Raw genomic sequence first — 20,430 nt, 5'->3', positions numbered from 1 at the left:
ACATATTTTGATGACGTCACATATCAATTTAAAAAACGAGTAGAAAAAAAGAACACAATTTCCTCGACCTCGTGTCAAATACACACTCACGGTGGTACACAAATAACATCATCGCGGTTCGGTGATGACGTAATAAGAAATTAAAATTAGATTGAAATTTATTTTAAATATATCTAACAATATAATCTAGGCCTAGTTTATACCTACTAATAAACATAACTTTAAGTATTTGTTTGTGTTGTCTTAGAAAATAAATAAATAACTGTGTAATTATATTAATACTGATAATATAATAATACAAATCATTTATGCCTACCAAACCGTACCGCCGTACATGTCGATCGGTGTTTACACAAACCAATACCATTCAGCAAGAGATCCGCGTTGCCGTCGTCCCTCCTGCGGTTGGTAAGACCTGCAGTCTTTCCCTGTTTTTAAAAGCTACTAGATATTCTAAATTTGTAACTAATATGACATCAACGTGTTTATAATTATTTTAGAGCCTAATGGCTAGAACGCTAGGCCTACTACTAGCAGCTAGTTCTAGCTAGGCCTAGGTTATATAGGCTAGTTTAGCTTAGTAGGCCTCCCCCTTTTACCGGTGTATGGTCGAAGCGGCCGCCAACCAAAGCGGCCGCCAGTTTAATATCGTCATTTGTATGGAGCGCCGTGTGCGCTTTGATTGTTGTCAACATATATAAATATAATGTATGATTTTAATGTTAATTTAATAATTTAATGTATAAATATAATGTATGATGTATGATTTTAATGTCACTAATTTAATAATTTAATATATAAATATAATGTATGATTTTAATGTCACTAATTTAATAATTTAATATATAAATAAAATGTATGATGTTTGATTTTAATGTTAATTAAATAATTTAATATATAAATATAATGTATGATGTATGATATAAATAAATTGCTCATGTTATTGTAAATAAATTGAAAGTTAATTGTAAGTGCAAACACTTTGGTTTCTTGATAGTACAGTCAGTAGTTAATTTACTAATTAATTAATATATATATATAACAACAATATATATACATTGGCTAATTTCGAATAATATATATTTCGAATTTATACAAATTTTCAACAGTTGAAAAACAAGTGATATCGCCGATCGGCCATTTCGTTTAAATGAACGTATCACATTCAATCTGTAAAAAAGAGAATAAATTACATAATAATGCATTTAGATTGTTATTTACGTTCAAAGAAAACCTGTCCAACCAACGACAATCAAATATTAAAGCACATGGGCCAATGGCGTTTTTGTAACAAAAAAACAACAATCGAAGCACACACGGCGTTCCATACAGATTACTGTTATTGAACTAGCGGCCGCTTTGGTTGGCGGCCGCTTCGACCGTAAACCCTTTTACCTAGGCCTAGCTAGAGTCAAGACTGTCTGTGATGGTGTGGGATCCTCCAGTGAAGCGAGGACTGGCCTGGTCCTTCTTAGCTGGTAGCTAGAGGCCTACCTGCCATGGTCCTAGTAGATAGGTCTAGCCCAGACAGGCACTAACTAGGACAGCTAAAATAAGGCCTCCTTTCTAGGCCTAATCCTAATTTAAAGGATCTCTGTGTGTGAAAGAAAGAAAGAAGACAAGATAGTAAATATATACAATTATAGGCATTAATGATTAATTAATTGTGCATGTTCCAGTCTTTAATTTTAATTTAGCCTAGTTTAATATTAAAAACAATTTGATGCTTAAATGTGTATCACCTACATAAGCTAATGTTCAGTCACTCGACATACCAAACTACATTAGTCATTAGCTACATATTCATATTTTATTTATTTTTGTAGAATTGACAAAATGTATCAAGACAATTCATATGTCAGTCCAAATGGATTTGTTCTACAAACTCCCGTCTACCAAAGGCTAAGTGACTTTCACAGAGACCAGATAAGGACCTTTGAATACAGTAACAGTAGAAGTGTCACCTATCCCCCACCTATTGCACAAAGGGTGATATCAGGACCTGGGGCAATTTCAGGACCTGGGCCCATGCACTCGGTCCGTGGCACTCAAAGAAATAACTACGATTCTGATTACAGAACACCAAATACCGGTATGCACCAGCTGCCATGGAGTAACCCACCAGCCCAAAGATATTATGGAGGGTAGAGTATGATTCTACTATTAATAGTGATTTAATCAACCTAAAGCTCCATCTACACTATCAAACTTTATGTGATGATGTCATATCACTACCATATTTGGGCATATCACCACCATATTTGGACACATCACACTTTTTTGTCAAACTAGTTTAACAGACCTTTAATCATTACTAGGTGTAAATATATTTTTAGCACAGTGCTACTTATTATAATCTGTCAATGATAGAACATTTCTAGTATGTAAATTAAATCCGATTGATTTATTATTTATTATTATTATTTACATTATCATAATATACAAATAATGAATGTTAATGAGATGGATGGTGAGAATATTTCATGAATATAAAAATTAACTAATCTATTTTTAACGAGACAAAAGTTAAAAATAGAGCAGTAAATTTTTACAAAACAACATTAATTATTTATTCAAGTTATACATTGTAAATTATTGATAAATGCTAGGTTGGGAAGCTAGACCATTAAAAAAGACAGTGCTCCAACATGGAGTAGAGCAGTTATACTGTAGACGGCACGCACAGCAAGTTTCCAAATACGTTCAATCTAACTTTAGTCATTTGTGATTAAATTTATTCTTAACCCACAGACAACAGAATCTTTCAAGAAAAAGAGTGTTTGATAACAATGTCAATGAACAGCCTACAAAAAGGAAGAGAAGAAGAGATGATGACAATGGCAGTAGCTACAAAAAAAAGAAAGACACTAGTAGTATACCATGCACTCAGACCCCACAAACCTCGAAGAATGCAACGCCATCAAGAGTACCTCCAACTGGCACCTCATTAACAGACACTGATATGGTATTTCATTCAGTCCTTTCCTGTTTAAATATACCAGACTAAAGCTCTGTTCATACTATCAAAGTCTATGTGACAAACAAATGCCCATATATGGACATGATGACATCATATTACTACCATATTTGGGAACATCACATTTGTCAAACTAGTATAACAGTGTAGGTAGAGCTTAAGTGCATGGGAAAACAGAAAATAGTTTCACTTTTTTAAGTTGGCATTTATTTTTGCTTGTGATGTGCCCAAATATGATAGTGATATGCCCAAATATGGTAGTGATATGACATCATCATGTCCATATATGGCCACATCACATAAAGTTTGATAGTGTAGATAGAGCTTAAGTCTTTTCCAACATCAATTTTCAATCTGAAGTCAAAGTAAAATCGGGTATCTGGTCCAATCTTTATCAGTAATGAATAGAAGACTAGGTTACATGAAAGATTGCTGATCAAACCCAGTACCGTTTTGATTTTACAATCATTCAAAATATTATTTCACGTAATTTATATTTTTTCAGCTTTCCAAAGATATCTGGGAACATTTCCTGGAAAGAAAACAAACAAAAGCTGATCTACGAAGAAAAGTAGCTCTTAGAAACGACTTGGCTACTGTGATTCAATTTCTTTATCCATGTGGGTAAAAGTGTTTTTTTATTTGATAGATATTATATAAATTGCAGTGATGTAGCTAGAGAGAGTCTAGGGGTGGCTATAAAAAACACAAAGTATTTACACACATTCAACCTGCACAGTTGATATCTATGCCTTTGTGACCAGTGGCGTAATGTAGGGGGAAAAGGCCCCTGGTTTTGCACTCCTAAGGGGCCTTCTAATGCTAGGTATTTGCATTGGGGTTGCCCATACTCTGGCGTCCCTTAAGCTCTTAGACCCCTGGGTTTAGCCAGTGAGCACTCATAGCCATTATGCCACTGACCAATACTCTTTACTTTTTTTAAGCCTTGACTATTTCTTTTGTACAGATGGTGGGTTGTATTTAGTTGGTTCTTCTATGAATGGATTTGGTAGTACTGATAGTGATGTTGATATGTGCCTTATGATATCAAATGAAACAGTAAGTCCAACCTCTATAATTGTTTATTTTTTTTATCTCTTCAATATATTAATAAAAGCTGATGGTTTCTTTCCTTCACTTGATACAAAGCAAAGCAGTTTCTATTAATTTGAATACAATTGTATTAAGGTTTCAGCTTGATTTATGCTTACACTATATATTTATGTTATAACAGTTGTAAGAAAGTATTTTTATTGCTTTGTTTATTCAGATAAGTCAGAAACATACAGCAAAAATGGTCTTACAACGGATATTAGTTGAACTGAATAGACGGTCTTTTCGTGAGTAAATGTTTTTTTTTTTTTTATTAAGGATGAGATTTTACCAGAAATTAAGTAGTTTTATTGTGTGATTTTAAAAAACAGCAAGTAAATAAATTAATAGGTTTATATTTTATATTTCATGAAACACACTGTACTAAACTCTAGCATTTTTTGTGTGGTTTTAATCCATAGAGACAGTATGTGTGTTTTATTATTATAATTTAATCACACTGCTTTACATTTTTTGTTTTTAGATTTTGTACGAAAACCTCAAGTTATACCAGCAAAAGTTCCCATTTTAAAATTCTATGATTGTTTAAGGTAAGATTATCAATTTAAAACAAACTATTTCAGATACAGTAGATAGAGATAACATATTGTTGCTGTTTATTATCATTTTGATTTACCGTATTTAGTTGAATAAATGCACCGAGGCGTATGTTGTACAGGAGATGTTGTTCAAATATAATTGTCTTGTAATACAATATTGTGTATAGAATGCATGAGGCGTTTATTCGAGGGAGACATACAAAATGATGGTCTATGGCGAGGGGGGGGGGGGGTGTTTATTTGAATAAATACGGTAATTTATTTCTTCTTTATACTAGGTGAATAGTACAAGACTTTTCTCCCCGAAAGACCCATGATTAGCATACTCCATAATCTTTTCAAATAATGTATAGTTCTTTATCATGCACATGATCAACAGCTTCATGTCCCATCCAAAGGGCGAGCTAATTAAGAGTTAAGTATCTTGCCTAAGGATACAAACATTGCTGCACCGAGGTCTCAAACCCTAACTAACCCTATTATTATTACACATTTAAATTCGCCTTATAAATAAATCAATAATTGATTACATATGTAAGAATGAAAAACCTCAAATATTTCTTTTGTAGGAAAATTGAATGTGACCTAAACATCAACAACGCAACAGTAAGTTCTCTGACAGAAAGTTCTGCTTACCAAGTAAAACATAACTAGACAGTTTTATCTAGCCAAAATATCAAGCAGAATACCATCACATGTTACTTGTTTTGATCAGACAGCCTCGTATGATGATGCCCGACGAAACATCTTGACTGGTCGGTGCTGTCTGAGTTGAATCCAGACAAGACAAGTCGTCTTGAAATAGCTTTGGGTTTTGAGATCATTGGGAAAACTTTAAACATGTCTAATTTTCTCCCAACCAGACATCAGGCAATCATTGGCTGGTTTAGTTAACATATGCATAAAATACACTCACACATTTTATTATTGAAAACAACTTAACGTAAATGTCATGTATATTAGAGGAGATTCTTTAATAATGTATAAAATAATACTTTTAATCATCATTAAATTTATTACAGGGAATCAGAAATACATACCTGATGCAGCTTTACTCAAAATGTAAGTAACAAATAATTTAATAATTAGATAGATAATAATAATTGTATTTATATATTTTTTTAATAAAATAAGAAGTATACTTCCATCTAAACATGATCACAAACCAATTATGTTTGTGATTGGTTTTTTGCTAAATGATAGATTTGTGAGATATTAGAAGCGCTCTATTTTTGTATGCAATTTGTAATGTTAAATGTTGAAATTCTAATTTTTTTTTTAAAAAGGGAAAATGTTTTAAAATTGAGAAAGAGACTTCCATCTTTATAGAATTAAAATTGCTAGGTAATAATATGATTGATGATTGCTTGACTTAATATTGCAGTGGATTGGAGAGTAGCACCGCTAATTCTTGCCATAAAGAAATGGGCAAGAGATGTAGGAATTAATGATGCGAGCAAAGGAACGTTGTCAAGTTATTCAGTAGTACTAATGGTGTTGTATTACTTGCAAGGTAAACTAGAAAAATGCAGTTTACACTTAGGCCGTGTTTCCGCAGCTAAAAATTAACCGATATTTAACTGATAAAGTTCATGTGGAAACAGGGTTCAACCAATTCCACTGGAGAAAAACCGATAATGATCTCATTCAAATCAGATAAAATTTTTAACCTTTGACATGAAGGAAAAATGTTTGCGATTGGGCACCGGGTTGTTTGGTAATGGCTGATCATACAGACTTTATTTTTTAATTGATCACCTTATTGGTTAAAAAATTAACCGATAATTTTGTTTTGGCTGCAGAAACAGTAGAACAGTAGGTGTTTTATAAAACATGAATAATATTTTCATTATTTTTTCATATACCATAAATTTAATTTTCATTCAATATATTTTGTCAGAAAAGTACAAAGACAAAACAAATGACAAAAGAAAATAGTTCAAAATCCAAATGATGGGTTAACCAAAATGAGAAATAAATCACTGCTAAGTGGCTCATCAAAATTGAAAAGGAAATGAGATATACATAATTAAAATGCAAAATAATTAAAGATGTATTGTCCCCCTGAAAAATATTTTATTATAGTTATTTACTTCGACCAAAAATTGGATCGCAAAAAAAATTATTTACCTGAAAAAATTGGAATTTAAAGCAAAAAATGGTCAAATTGGCTGCCAGCCAATGGATTTTTGGTTGAATTTAACCACTTATTATGTTATTTTATAAGTGAAAACATCATTTTTTTTCATTTTTTTTTTTTTTTGGAAGTGATTAACTTTATTAAAACTACAAAATAACCTATTCAAAGTCTGATTTAATTAATCTTCATTTTTCATGTTTTTGGAGGACAATACATCTTTAATTATTTATTATTAAATAATTCAGTTTTTTTTTATCCCAACAGTTGGTGCTAAGCCCCCTGTTTTGATATCGTTGCAGCAGAAATACCCTGTAAGTAAAATATCTGTAACGTCATAATTGATTATTATACCTATTGCACGCCATGTGACCCACAATCGTCCTTCTATCAAATGACAGGAATTTATTTAGGTGTTATATAAAATAAAATAACAGTAAGCATGGTCAGGCCTATTGTACAGTGCTATACCATGGCTGGCTGGTATTGCAAATCCACTAACTAGATTTGTGTGACCAGTAGTATAATATAATTCCGTAAATTTCAAATAAAAAAAACCCCAACAATTTTTACAAATTCTGACACGATAAAGTTCTGAATTTTAGTAAATTTAATTACATTTTATTTACTAAATTTGTTTATTTTTACAGCAGAAGTTTTTGAACAGTACTAGCGTTTGGGATCTACAAAATCTAGCCCCAGAAGATCAACTGCCATCATGGATCAACTTTGAATCCACAAACAAACAAACCTTCTGTGAACTGTTAGAGGGATTCATGTCATTCTACACGAAAGACTTCCATTTTTACAAAGACGTAGTTTCTGTGAGATTGGGACGTCCATTGTTGCTCAGTTCAATTGAAACTATTGGAGACTGGAAAAAAAAGTTTATACACATTGAAGGTAAAATTGGCTTAATGAAAGGAGTAAATTGGCCTTTAGATATGATACAATTGGACTTCTCTGTGCAGATACCTCACATAATTGATACTGCACCAAAGCATGTTTTTTATTCCTTCATAATTGTATTTGTACCTCTTGAAAATGGACACCTCCCATTTTAAGCAGACACCTAGATTTTGTGTATATGTTTTAAGGATAACTATAATTTCTCTACAAAATAATGAAAAAAACATTACAATTTAATGAAATACATATAATACCAACCAAATTAAGAGGCACTCTGCATTTAGAATATATATCTAAAACAGCTGAAGTTATACAAATCATAGTGTATGTTTTTTTCTTTCAATTACATCTATCTACGTTTACTAAATGTTTATATTTTATTTTTCTCTAGAACCCTTTGACAAAACAAACACAGCCCGTGCAGTGTACAGCGAACAGAGCTTTAGGGTAATCATAAGAGCAATGAACAAGGCTGCAAAGAAATTAAGCAAACCAAAAAATCTAAAGGTAAATGATTTATGTCTCGGTTGACAATCGTATTGGTTAAACGGTATGATAACCGAAAGAAGATAGGAGGAGAAGCTATGTCAAAGGTCAAGTGCATAACCTGGAGCATAGTTGCATGGCTTTCTTGAGGTGGGCAAAAAGGTTGAATAGGCTGGTTCAATCCCTTTAACTCAGGGTTCTGACTTATTTGATGCATTGAAATTTCTGAACCCACTGGAAACAAGTTAAGACTTAAATTTACTAAATCTTCTTTAATTAAAGAGTGAGGCAAAAAGAGCATTAATTATAAATGACAAGCTATAAACTACAAATAGATTTTAAGTTAACCAAAGTTTAATTTTTTTTTAAAGAGCACAATGTTAGAGCAGTTTTCTTTTTCATATAATTGATTTAATATTATTTCTACTGTTATTATGTTTTATCTACATAATTAAAATTAACGAGTTCAAGTAGTATTGAGATAACTATGGTAACTAATAATGATTATTAATTGAAGAAAAATCTATAAAAAATCTTGGATACAGAACATGTTACTGATAAAGAGTTCCATTTGATGCTGTACAACCAAGGCAATCTAACAACAGGATGCTCAGCTCCAAAGATCAAAAGGTCTATCTGTGTACCTATACCTGTAGTACAGTATTGGTGGTATCTGTCGCAGCCAGACACAAGATCAAAGGACTGTTACAAGTTCCTATCTTGGCAAGGCGAGCTCAGTGTCCTGTGGTTAGATTGCCTTGGTACAACCAAATCTCTCAAAATGTAATAAATAAGTATTAATATCTTTTCCCAGAAAGTTTGTTGCTTAAAAACATTTTAATAGAAACCATGTATAAAACAGAAAAGTCATGTGCTTTGTGATCTGAGAAATTGCTTCTTGATCAGAATAAAGAATATCATTTGATATCCATTGTAGAAACTTAGTTTTCAAATTGTATATTCCGTTTAAAACTTGTAAAAATGTAAAGTGTATAATTTGTATTGATATTACATTAATAAAGTTGTTTTCACAACGTATAGCATTTTGTTATTTATGCTTTTCTGTTTTTGATTTAAATATTATAATGACGGAAGTTTTTAGTTACGATTAATGAAAAATTATAATACATTATATACATAATATAATTGACATATTCAGGAAATGTGTTGAGGTACTGTTACTTTATATCTTTTACTAGTATTTCTCAACCTTTTAAAATAAGCAATAAAAACATTATCTGTGAACCACTTTTACTATGAGAATGTGTCCAGTGTCTTATACACTACACCTTTCAGTTAGCCATATTGTTTGAATGGTTGGAAAAAGTAAATATCTTTCATTTTCTTTAGGATTTCATGTAGCTTTTAAATGTAAAGTTCTGTCTACACTATGCAACTATGTGACAAAAAATTGTGATGTGCCCATATATGGACATGATGATGTCATATCACTACCATATTTAAACATATCACTACCATATTTGTGCACATCAAACTAGTTTGATAGTGTAGAAAGAGCTTGATATACAAACATTTTTATTTTATTCTTTGTCTCTACAGTGTTTCTGTATTCTGTTATAAACCCGTGAAATGTATACAGTTTACAGAAAACATGAAATCAGTGCTGTTGCCTCCACATAGCACTACTTCACTACAGAATTACATTTTAATAGTATTTGTAATATTTACTTTAAGATGGTACATACCCACGCAATGAAAAATCAACTGTTATTTAATGTGAAATTATTAACTGTTCATCAATATCAACACCATACTGTATATTTATAAATATATTTTATACTATCTTTTTTCTTTTTTATTCAAATGCATGCTACCATGATCCAAAAAACTTGCTGAAAATGGATGAGCTTTGTTTGTCTTTCAATGGTGGTATTTCTTGAAAATTATCTTGAATTAAAGGTTGTCCCTTATCATCAATGATGATATCAGTTGGTCTTCCATTATCATCAGATGAGATGGTTGTCTTTACGTTCCCGTCAGAATCTTTCTCTGTACGATGTGTTTCAGTGGTCTAAAAAAAAAAAATATTAATGATTTTTTATTTTAAAAAGTGTTATATACAGTAGTACCTATCCTTTACTTTAGGAAACCCATATTCAAGCCATGCCCACACACATTCTTGTGAAATGAACAAGGTGAATTACAACACTGGTCAATCTCTCGTTGGACATATTGCTGGGTCACAAACATTTTCATTTCAAAGCAGTTTAAGGAGGTGCAGTGCATTACATCATTTGTATGCAAAATTAAGTATAAAAGATTACTAAAATTATTTAAATATGTTTATTGTATGACTCGTGAATATTCCATGCAATGTAAAATGGAGTTTTTTAATTGTGAAACAAAACAAGACAAAAATGGGTCGGGAGACGCTTAAATCATCAATCCATTTTTTAACTATGTCGTAATATTGCCACAGTAGATACATGCGACTTCAGTGGCCTATTTTCGTACTGTACTATGGTGTAGAAATTAAAGTGATGGGAAACAACAGAAGCTTATTTGTAATCATGGCATTGTAGCCATTGGACTGCATCATGACATAATGGTATGTGCCAAATTAAATAGATGTTTCTATTATGAATTGATGAATGAAAGTAAAATATGGTAACAAACTCACCCCATCAGCACGTCTGATTGTTCTGACAGAAATACTACGGAAGAATGATTTCTGACCAGGCATACTTGGCATGGTCTCATCTCGTTCTTTTGGGAGAATGAGATCCAAATTTGATTGGTCAATATGCTCATCTAGATCTGAAATATTCAAAGGAAAGATATGGAATACGTATACTATTTTACTTTCAATGCCTTAATATGTGTACCACTCTTTACACAGTACCACATTATAAACCTATTTTAAAACCGGTCTTGTTATTTTAACAGATCAGATAAGAATAACACTCTAGTACGGGTGTGTGGCGCAGTGTGTTGGATGTGGATTACTGATCATGTCTTAGGCAAGACACGTTTGCCTCTATCCACCCAGGTGTATAAATGGGTACTCGGTTAGGTCAAGACAAAACTTTGCTCTGAATACTAGCTGCATTATGGGAGTATGTTTCCATATGTGTTTGATCCACAACAAAAAATGTACCGGGTAATAATGTGAAGAGCTTACTAAAGTGCAATAAGCGCTGTGTAAGAACAAGTATTTAAGTTACCTAAGGTTATCTAGCCATAGCAAAACATATATTATTCCAAAAGCCATGTTAATTCTCTGCACCAGATTAGATCTTGGTAACAACAGTTGGGAATGAAGGTTTAATTGTGATGTTTACCTCTTTGATAAACCCTGAACAAATGTATCTAGGGGTCTATGTACCTCTGGAAACATACAGGGTCTTTAGCAGGTCCTCTCCGAAAACATAATTTTAAGCTTTCACTGAGCATTTAATATTGTTTCAGTTCCTTCCAATCATGTCTTTGGCATAGATACTAGAAGGCCAAAAAGCTCTTTCATTGGTACAGTAGTAAATTAAAAACGAAAAATAAATAAAATATAATTATTACAATACCTCTGTCTTCTTTTTTTCCATTATTTGAGTGTTGACCGATATCTAACGATGGAATCTTAAATATATCTCCAAACTAACACAAAAAAAGTAGGACAATTAATATCAAGTATAAAAAAATACATTTATATAAATACATTTTACCATCAGAAGTGTTGAATATTATATAACATTTGAGCTAACAGGATAATCTAATACAAAGTATATTAGAGCAGGAGTTCAATCATTTATTATTACTGTACTATAAGGCCAATTTACACAGACGAGTGGTAAATGTAAAGTGCTAAAAGAAAATATAAATATAGAATCTGTTACATGTTATTTCTTATGACCATTTACACAAAATGTGTAGTGGATGGGCGTTTGAGCGGAAACCTGCACAGAATAGATATATATATATACTACGTGGGACAAGCTACGCAATTTTCGCCAGTCTAAATTGTCCTTTACAATTATTAAAAAATTATTCTATATTGCAATTGCTGTTATGAATAAGGATGACATTAATAAACAACATGAGACCAAATATGGGCACATCTATCACATTTGTTTGTCACATAAAGTTTGATAGTGTAGACAGAGCTTTAGATTGCCTTGTTATAACAGATACTGTACTACAAAAACAATCATAGATCACTTACTGATGGTCTTTGGTAGGAAGGTGAGAACCAGTTTGATCCTCCCTGTCTGGAATTTTCATTCTGTCTGCTTCCTTTGTCCTTATTATCACTGGAGTCTTTATCTGACTTTAACATCTCATTTCTTGGTGATTTGGATCTGGGCAGTGACCCATCATGTTCCATTTCTGGAAGACCTGCAAACAAATGTATCAACATTAGAGACATTTACTATAGTAATTATAAGTAAGTTCTTTCAACCTCAAATCTTAACAAAAATAAGAATTCTGTAAATGTACAGTATATAATTACACTTTACAGTACATTACAGTAAAAATAAAATAAAAAATCTACTACAGTACTAAATACACCAATGGTTATGTTACCTATTTGGGGGAATTCAGCAAAACCGAAACTGCTAAACATCTCCTGAAAGTGGCTAAACATTTCTTGTGTTTCCTTGAAAAATTGGTCATGCATATCTCCAAAGACACCATCGTCCTCACCCCAGTGTCTTGAACCAAAGTCATTGTCTTCATCATCATCTATAAAATCCCTACATTTATGGGAAAGAAAATAAATTCAATGTTAAAGCATTGAACTATTAACTTTAGAAACAGAGGCTTATAAAGATTCACCCATCTGACTCATCATAACCATAATATTATGTTTTACAGTGACCTAAACTATGGATAACCATATTATTGTTTAACCAACTCAAACAGTAGCCTATAGGTAGCCCATGTTCTGATTGGTTAATAGTTCTATTGTAATTCGTTATGCATAAATGAATTAGACAGGTGCTAGCCTAGTTAGGCCTACTCTTACATTTGACATTGTCGGACCCTGATAATAGGTCATTTTATGTCATAGAAAATAGGTCTGTGTTGTGGTTCTGACCTATAGGGGCCCAGTAGGCCCAGTGTTCTGACTGTGAGGACAGTAAGTCTATCTAGCCTACTGTTTGCTAGGCCTAGGCCATTTCTAGGTAGGGATCTAGCTAGCTAGCAAGGCCCGGTCTCAGGGCCTACCATGCATGGATTAAGGAATTTAATCCATAGGCCTAGTAGGCCTAGAAGGCCTATCTAGGCCCTAGTCTAGGCTAACTGTAGCTTAGCTAGCCTCCACTGGCTACTTTTTTGCTTATTTATAAGTATCAATTTCTTTGTAAATAAACTTAGCGATATACCCTAAACCATGGTTATTTGGTCTACTTGAAAACCCAAATATTGAACGAAATAAGTCGTTGAAATTCATATTCATTTTCTCTACTTTTTTGAGCCGAAAAGAATAAACAAGAAATGATGATGAAATCATAAAATAGACTTGCGCCCTCTATCGGTGTATATGTGAGCTGGCCACCAAAACTTTAGCTTGGAAAAGTGTATGCGTAAATTTCAGCCTTTTTTATGTGTTTGATTTTTATCAGATTCCAATTAATGCTACAAACAGATTCATAATGTCATTAGTTAATTATGGGAGTAGTGACGAATCAAGCGGTGAAGAAGACACTCCAAAATCACACAATATGTCTAGGCCTAAACCTGACCCCAAACAACGCAAGGTTACCCAGGGAAATGATGGTCTCCAACCGCCAAGTAACAGTGCTGAATCTGTCAGTTACACATCAGATGACAGGCCTGGGACAGTTGATATGAAGAGAGGTCATGCTGCTAAGGATGAACCGATACGAAAACGGTCATTGTTATCTAATTTGCCTCCACCTAAATCCACAAAAGTAACAGGTAATGTAACAGTACTTGGCTAGTCCGGTAATTATTATTAGGCCTAATTAATAAATTAATCATAATAATAATTATATGATATATTGATATAAATAATGGTACTCATTCGAGATTGATGGAGGGATGAGCTTGTTAGACAGGCCGGTACCACAGCATGGCCAAGATTTGCAAAAAAAGGAACAACTAGCATCAATTGGGAGAGGCCTTTGCCAAGAAGTGAGACGATTATATAGGTTGAAAAGAGAAAAGATTGATAATAAAATATAGTATACGTCGTATGATAATATTAATTAAATGATATTATTGTATTGATTGAGTCAATTTCAATGTTTGCCATCCAATGCTATCTAGCCTATATATATGCCATAATTATGACTAGACCTTAATTTGTTAAGAATTAAATAAGAATTATACTAATATACGCCTACTGTACAGTATGTAGGCCTGCAGTTGTGAGTAGGTTTAGCCTATTAAATGATGGTTTGACATAACTTTATTTAGTGCATTATGTTCTCTACAGTAATTTGAGTAATGCACATGACCCACTATACAACCCCCAGGGAGAGGTGCGTCATTTGTCCGATGTGCGTCATACCTTATGAATGAATGTTCGTCAAAAATATGACTTACCTTTAGGTGACCATGACGCACCCATTTTTAAAGCCCCCTTCCCTACGTTTTTTAGATCTAATTTAACATCACAAACTATATTTAATGTAAAAATAATACTATATGGTCCTATTGCGATAATTTTTTTCGTCTTTAAACGGTTAAAAATGTGAAAAATAAGTCGATTCTAATAATTATAGCGGCCCGCTATAAATCCCAAAATGCATTGCGCGCGGATTGATATTTTTGTTTTTCACCTGTAATTCGCCCACTTTTCGATCGATCGTGAGGCAAAAACAAATGGAAGACTCCTAACTTTTCAGTGAAAATACCGGGTTTTCCCCAACTTGTATCAACGGAGTCTGGCAAAAATAGAAAGACAATTAATGCAGCAACTATACAACGTCAGGCTAGGTATATAGCTAGCGTACGATGTTCGTACGTTACCGATGTTTACCAGCTAGGCCTACAAAACTAAGCCTAGCTAGGCTAGGCCTAAGACCGTCCACGAGAGGTCGATCGCCGCGAGCTACTTAGGTAGTGCATTGTTTCTCACTTTTTATCATAATCTACCATAAAACGTACATTTAAGACAAGGAATGACATGGTTTAATGTTTTTAAAGTGATATATATGTATTATTTTCCAAAAAACGTCCAAAATTGGACTATGTTGTTTATGATATGGTGGGTGGTAAAGTGACAGACATTGACACACCATTGTTCCTTGGTGTGACATACCATTGTTCTAGGTTTTTTGACGCACCCCTGCGTCGATAATAAATGACGCACCCATGACGCACCTCTCCCTGGGGTCGTATAGTGGGTCTTACAATTGATAAGTGCATATTAAAAGGTAATTGTACAAAATAATAGTTATGTTTTTATTAAGCAACAAAAAATCCAGTGAGTCAAGGTAAATCCAGTATGAATCATAACTATTTCTTTTGCATTCCTATGGGCTAAATTTAACTATTATTATTTTCACAATGTCAATTCTTTTCAGGATTTCCCGTAAAACATAAAACAAATAAAGAGTTACCTGAAGTTGTTTCATCAACAACAATAAAAAAATCGTTCCTAAGTTTACCACCACCAAAAAAGAAAAGTCAGACGGTGAAAATAACTCTACCATCACTACCTGATGTGAGTACTGTACATTTATCTCACTTGTAAAATGAAGAATTCAATTATTTTCAGGAGTATTTCTCTAATCAGAACAAATGAAAGAATAAAGCCCTGTATAAGCCCTGTCTACACTATTAAACTTTATGTGACAAAAAAATGTGATGTGTCCATACAGTATAATGGACATGATGATATTTTTTAAAATAATTACAAAAGCAGCCACTTGCTGAAACTGTACTCTTACATCATAAGCCTACATGATAAATAGGTAAAAAATAAAATATTTTTAAAAAAAGCATACCATTCACATTATACATCAAAACATCATTTACTGTACAAGACTTCGTTTAACAGTCTGGCAATAATAGGAACAGGTGATTTCTTAAATCGCTCAGTTCTGCCAAAAGGAATACGAAGGAGAGGGCGAGACCGAAGGCTGACATCAAGCTCGTGACAAGGAGGGAGCATCTGAAATATGTCAGAGGCAAGAGGCTTCTTGGGTATATCATTACCATATTTGGGCACATCACACTTTTTTTGTCAGACTAGTTTGATAGTGTAGACAGAGCTTAAGGATGTTCACTACTAGTCAAATTGTAACTCCCCAGTAAATTGCTCTTCTGTTTAAATAAACTTACCCCCAGGAGAATGAGCCAATAATGTAATCAAGCTGGAAATTCAGACAGCATTAATAGATGTGGTAGTAAAGAAACAGGTTATCAATATTCTGCACAGAACTAAGTGCAAAAAAAAAACAAACTATATTTTACCAAAATGTTGAGAACTTGATTTTGCATTTAGTACAGTGGTACTGAGGCTTGTGCTATTGTGTGAAGTTTCCGAACTTGCCACCCTCAAGTCCCCAAATAATGTTTACAATATGAAGTCCTACATGAGAAACTGTAAAGTCATTGTCAAACACAAAACAGCTCTTTGTAGATGTCACTGGTTATAGAATTTGGAAAATGTTGAATTATATTGAAGTGTAATTCATTATTTTTTAGCCTGGATCTGATGATGATGAGGACAATGAACCAGTTGCTAAGAAACCAGCAACAAGTAAGGTAGGGTTCTTTAAAATATTTAATTTCTATATGAATGACAATACATTAGGTTGTAAACCAAGATTTGAAATATTCGGATCTAAGTACATTGTGTTGAACTTATTACAATGAAATGTGTCTTGGTTTATGCAACTTTAGATTTTCAGTCAGGGGAAAAATGGCAAAAGGCTTCCTACTTTCTAGGAGTTTTATGTTGTTAAGTTATCAAATAATGTAGTCTATATTGCTTCGACAACTCTTAACTCATCTCTTTGTACCACATCAATTTTTCGGTTTTCTAGTTCACAATTTATTTTTGTTAATTAAACTGTCTATTGAATTTCTTTCTGTTAATATTTTCTTACTACTTTAGGGAGTTTCAGGACTGTTGTCTATGCTGCCTAAACCCAAGAGTGCAATGAGTAGTAGAATTCTTGTACCACATACCGTGTCACGGAAAAAACCACAACCATCAATACCACGACCTAAACCACAAACAAAACCCGCACCTCAAAGTACCAACACCACAGTACCTAGTGTTATTGGTACTGATTATGGTAGTGATGATGATATAGGTGAAGAAGGTAGTAGTTTCTTTGCATTAGATGATAAAAAGGTTACGATATTACCAGAGGTATCATCTTCAAGTATCAAACAATCAAGTTGTCCTAAAAGTAAGACTTTACCATCCAGTACTGTAAATACAGATCTACCTAAAGTAGATAGTGTTAAACCTTGTGATGTAATGAAAACAGATGTTGTGCTGCAGGAATCATCAAGTAAAGTTAAAGCAATCTCCACTAGCTCTGTGTCGTCATCGTCATCCGCACCATTCAGCCAATCACCAAGCACTTCACAAATAAACACTAATGAACCTTTGACCCCAAATTCAACAACAGACTTTGAATCATCAAATGACATAGCTGATGCGCCACTCAGTTTCAGCAAAGCATATACTAGTACTGCCACTGGATATGGTCAGGTTACTTCAAGTTACTATGGTAACTATGATTATAGTAGCAATTACTATGAGGAAGGTCAAAGTTCATATGAATATAATCAACCATACCAGGTAAATTGCTCTGTAAAAGTATTTTTACAACTTTATCCACTCTAAATAGTTATGTTTATTCTGTACCATTATTTTCAAATTGTGAAATTATTTGTTATTAATTTTTGTAGGATGTCAACAAATATCAATCAGTTCCTGATAGTACTGAAGGTGAAAGTTCACAGTTCGGTAATATTCAAGAGGATGCTGACGAGGTAACTCCATTTTTATTTTAAGCTCCTTACCAATAGTGGAATAGTATATGCCCACCTCAGAATTTTGAATGCGAACTAGTCAAACTAGTTTGACAAAAAAAGTGTGATGTGTCTAAATATGGTAGGGATATGACCAAATATAGTCCATATATAGGCACATCACATTTTTTTTGTCATACTGTATAAAGTTTGATAGTGTAGACAGAGCTTTAGTCTTCATCAGTGTATCTATGAATGGATGGCTGTTGTGAACAGGAGCGCTAGTAGACCAAACTCGGTACCATTTTTATTTCAGTTGACCAAAAGAAAATTGATTACAGTAAAAATGTTAAGATGCATTTTATCTATTCCAGTTTTAATTGGTTTAGTAAAATGAAAATTGGAGTTGTAAAATCAGTGTTTTTTTTGTTGTAACAGTTTAGAAAATTCTTTGGCAAGAAACAAAGTAAAGAAGATATAAATATGATTAGTATAAATGCTGATGATCAGACTGCAGGAAGCAATACAAGGGAAGCTCTACTAAAGACCATCTCAGAAGAAAAACAACCAATGTCTTATTCTGTAAGTTACTAAGAACATTTAAATCTTGATCGTACTGGATTTATGTCCGAGAAGGCAATGATATGGTTAAGTCTTATAATTGTTCTGACATTACTTTTTCTTTGTTTTAGAAAAAGAAGAATTCTGATTTGCCATCGTCACAACAACGGCGGAAACATCAGATAACTTACCTAGCCTTTCAGGTAATCTATGTACAGTACATGAAACGACGATGATAAATGAAAAACATCATATGTGTTTGATGATAGGTCTAAAGATATTTAAATAAATGTTCTTCATTAATTAATTCACTGGTTAATAAATTCAATTTCTTTTATTTCCAAAATATTTCATTCATATCAAAAAGAAAAAGACAAACAAATTTGCATCATTTAGAAAAACTTCAAGATCTTGAGTTTATAGAATACTTACTCTATCTACACAATACATTTTTTTCAAGGAGCATATATGTGTAAACACATGCAACAAGAATATTACAACTCTTTAACATACATTTCATAAAACTATTTTCGCATATACTCATTTAAAAGAAGGGACGCCATGTTCAATAAACATCATGTTGTGTTTTAATTACTTTTTCATAGGCAAAAGAAAGAGAATTGGCTCTAAAAAATCAGTGGTCGCAAAATAGGATGACGCGCAAGCAAACTCAAGCTAAGTATGGCTTCTGAACTGGATGTGGCACAGAAGACAAGGACTATATGCTGCCCAGTTGTCTAGGTTCTCCACGGAGTTTAAATATACAGAGTTATAATGTACTTGAGATTTGTTTTATTTCATACACATCCAACAGCAAGTAACTTGTCAATTACAGGATGGATAAACTATTTTATAATTTATCTTGCTTATAAACTAAGTTAGGGAGTCGAGTCGGGCACATCACACTTTTTTTGTCAAACAAGTTTGATAGTGTAGACAGTGCTTAAGAGGAAATAGTATGCGACTCTTGAGAAATTAATGGTAGGCTTTACTATTAATGGTATAGAATACATATGTGCTTGTAGGCGGCATATTTGACTGCTATTTTGAGCAGATAATCAGCAGTTTTATCTCCTCAAACTGTTTATATGGGAGTAAATCACTGTGGAGTTTTTGAATGACCAGTCGAATACGCCTATTGATTATCATGGTAGTACACAGACCAATATTTAGGGAGTTATTAAAACTGGCCCAGGGTTAAAACAAATTTTACATTTTGAAGATTTATAACCTATTAAAATTATTTATAAAAGTATTTTCCTTTTGTTTTTTGATTCATGCGTTACATATAAAACTAAAATTCTATGTTTATCCTAAAATGTATTCAATCAAATCAATATTGATAGCTTAGGGACTCTGAATTCGGACAACCCATTCTGGTTGTACTTGAGCACAGTGATAATAAACAGGATTTAGTTTACCACTGTACACTACTATACCCATTTTGGTTGTATTTACGCACAGTTATAACAAGGCCATATACATGGCTGCAGTCGCGTGCTCAAATTAGTGTTTACGGACCAACAGACAGACCGACATAGTGAGCTGTAGAGTCGGGTTGTACGTGACTAATAAATAGGATTTAGTTTAGCATTATTCGCTACTATACCCATTGTAGTAGCACTAACGCACAGTGATAATAAATAGGAATTAGTTTAGCACTGTGCGCTACTCTACTCATTGTGGTTGCAATTGAGCACAGTGATAATAAATAGGAATTGTTTTAGCACTGTGCGCTACTATACCCATTTGGTAGCACTAGCGCACAGTGATAATAAATAGGAATT

At 33.0% G+C, this 20,430-nt stretch overlaps 3 protein-coding genes across 3 annotated transcripts; 2 read left to right on the top strand and 1 right to left on the bottom strand.

Annotated features, from left to right (window-relative positions):
• Positions 1–385: 385 nt before the first annotated feature.
• LOC144853434 (poly(A) RNA polymerase GLD2-like) lies at positions 386–9,199 on the top strand. The gene is made up of 13 exons (XM_078711131.1): positions 386–404; positions 1,827–2,144; positions 2,752–2,965; positions 3,483–3,597; positions 3,945–4,036; positions 4,248–4,317; positions 4,554–4,620; positions 5,199–5,235; positions 5,652–5,691; positions 6,014–6,142; positions 7,034–7,080; positions 7,417–7,669; positions 8,067–9,199. Exons 2-13 carry the CDS (start codon positions 1,837–1,839, stop codon positions 8,204–8,206), a joined length of 1,512 nt encoding a protein of 503 aa, XP_078567257.1. The 5' UTR covers positions 386–404; positions 1,827–1,836; the 3' UTR covers positions 8,207–9,199.
• A 676-nt stretch (positions 9,200–9,875) lies between these two features.
• LOC144853435 (uncharacterized) lies at positions 9,876–13,659 on the bottom strand. Its single transcript, XM_078711132.1, has 6 exons — positions 13,504–13,659; positions 12,701–12,870; positions 12,339–12,511; positions 11,701–11,773; positions 10,803–10,939; positions 9,876–10,193 (listed from the first exon to the last, which is right to left on the bottom strand). The coding sequence occupies exons 1-6, from the start codon at positions 13,629–13,631 to the stop codon at positions 9,993–9,995; spliced, it is 882 nt and encodes a 293-aa protein (XP_078567258.1). The 5' UTR covers positions 13,632–13,659; the 3' UTR covers positions 9,876–9,992.
• On the top strand, positions 13,166–19,885 carry LOC144853433 (proline-rich protein PRCC-like). Its single transcript, XM_078711130.1, has 9 exons — positions 13,166–13,256; positions 13,744–14,059; positions 15,673–15,812; positions 16,799–16,858; positions 17,211–17,909; positions 18,020–18,103; positions 18,521–18,664; positions 18,775–18,846; positions 19,249–19,885. The coding sequence occupies exons 2-9, from the start codon at positions 13,774–13,776 to the stop codon at positions 19,333–19,335; spliced, it is 1,572 nt and encodes a 523-aa protein (XP_078567256.1). The 5' UTR covers positions 13,166–13,256; positions 13,744–13,773; the 3' UTR covers positions 19,336–19,885.
• Positions 19,886–20,430: the final 545 nt, after the last annotated feature.

This window comes from Antedon bifida, chromosome 10 (assembly GCF_963402885.1).
Source record: "Antedon bifida chromosome 10, ecAntBifi1.1, whole genome shotgun sequence".
NCBI lineage: Eukaryota > Metazoa > Echinodermata > Crinoidea > Comatulida > Antedonidae > Antedon > Antedon bifida.
This window is presented reverse-complemented; position numbering and strand designations above follow the sequence as displayed.

Bases quoted from the DNA above. Each gene is read 5' to 3' on its own strand.
- LOC144853434 (XM_078711131.1), top strand. From the start codon at position 1,837: ATGTATCAAGACAATTCATATGTCAGTCCAAATGGATTTGTTCTACAA. The intron at 2,145-2,751 runs GTAGAGTATGAT...CTTAACCCACAG, and splicing joins GCCCAAAGATATTATGGAGG to ACAACAGAATCTTTCAAGAA. The intron at 6,143-7,033 runs GTAAACTAGAAA...TTATCCCAACAG, and splicing joins GGTGTTGTATTACTTGCAAG to TTGGTGCTAAGCCCCCTGTT.
- LOC144853435 (XM_078711132.1), bottom strand. From the start codon at position 13,631: ATGATTTCATCATCATTTCTTGTTTATTCTTTTCGGCTCAAAAAAGTA. The intron at 12,512-12,700 runs GTAACATAACCA...ATTTGTTTGCAG, and splicing joins TGCTGAATTCCCCCAAATAG to GTCTTCCAGAAATGGAACAT. The intron at 10,194-10,802 runs GTGAGTTTGTTA...TTTTTTTTTTAG, and splicing joins CAATCAGACGTGCTGATGGG to ACCACTGAAACACATCGTAC.
- LOC144853433 (XM_078711130.1), top strand. From the start codon at position 13,774: ATGTCATTAGTTAATTATGGGAGTAGTGACGAATCAAGCGGTGAAGAA. The intron at 14,060-15,672 runs GTAATGTAACAG...AATTCTTTTCAG, and splicing joins TAAATCCACAAAAGTAACAG to GATTTCCCGTAAAACATAAA. The intron at 17,910-18,019 runs GTAAATTGCTCT...TAATTTTTGTAG, and splicing joins AATATAATCAACCATACCAG to GATGTCAACAAATATCAATC.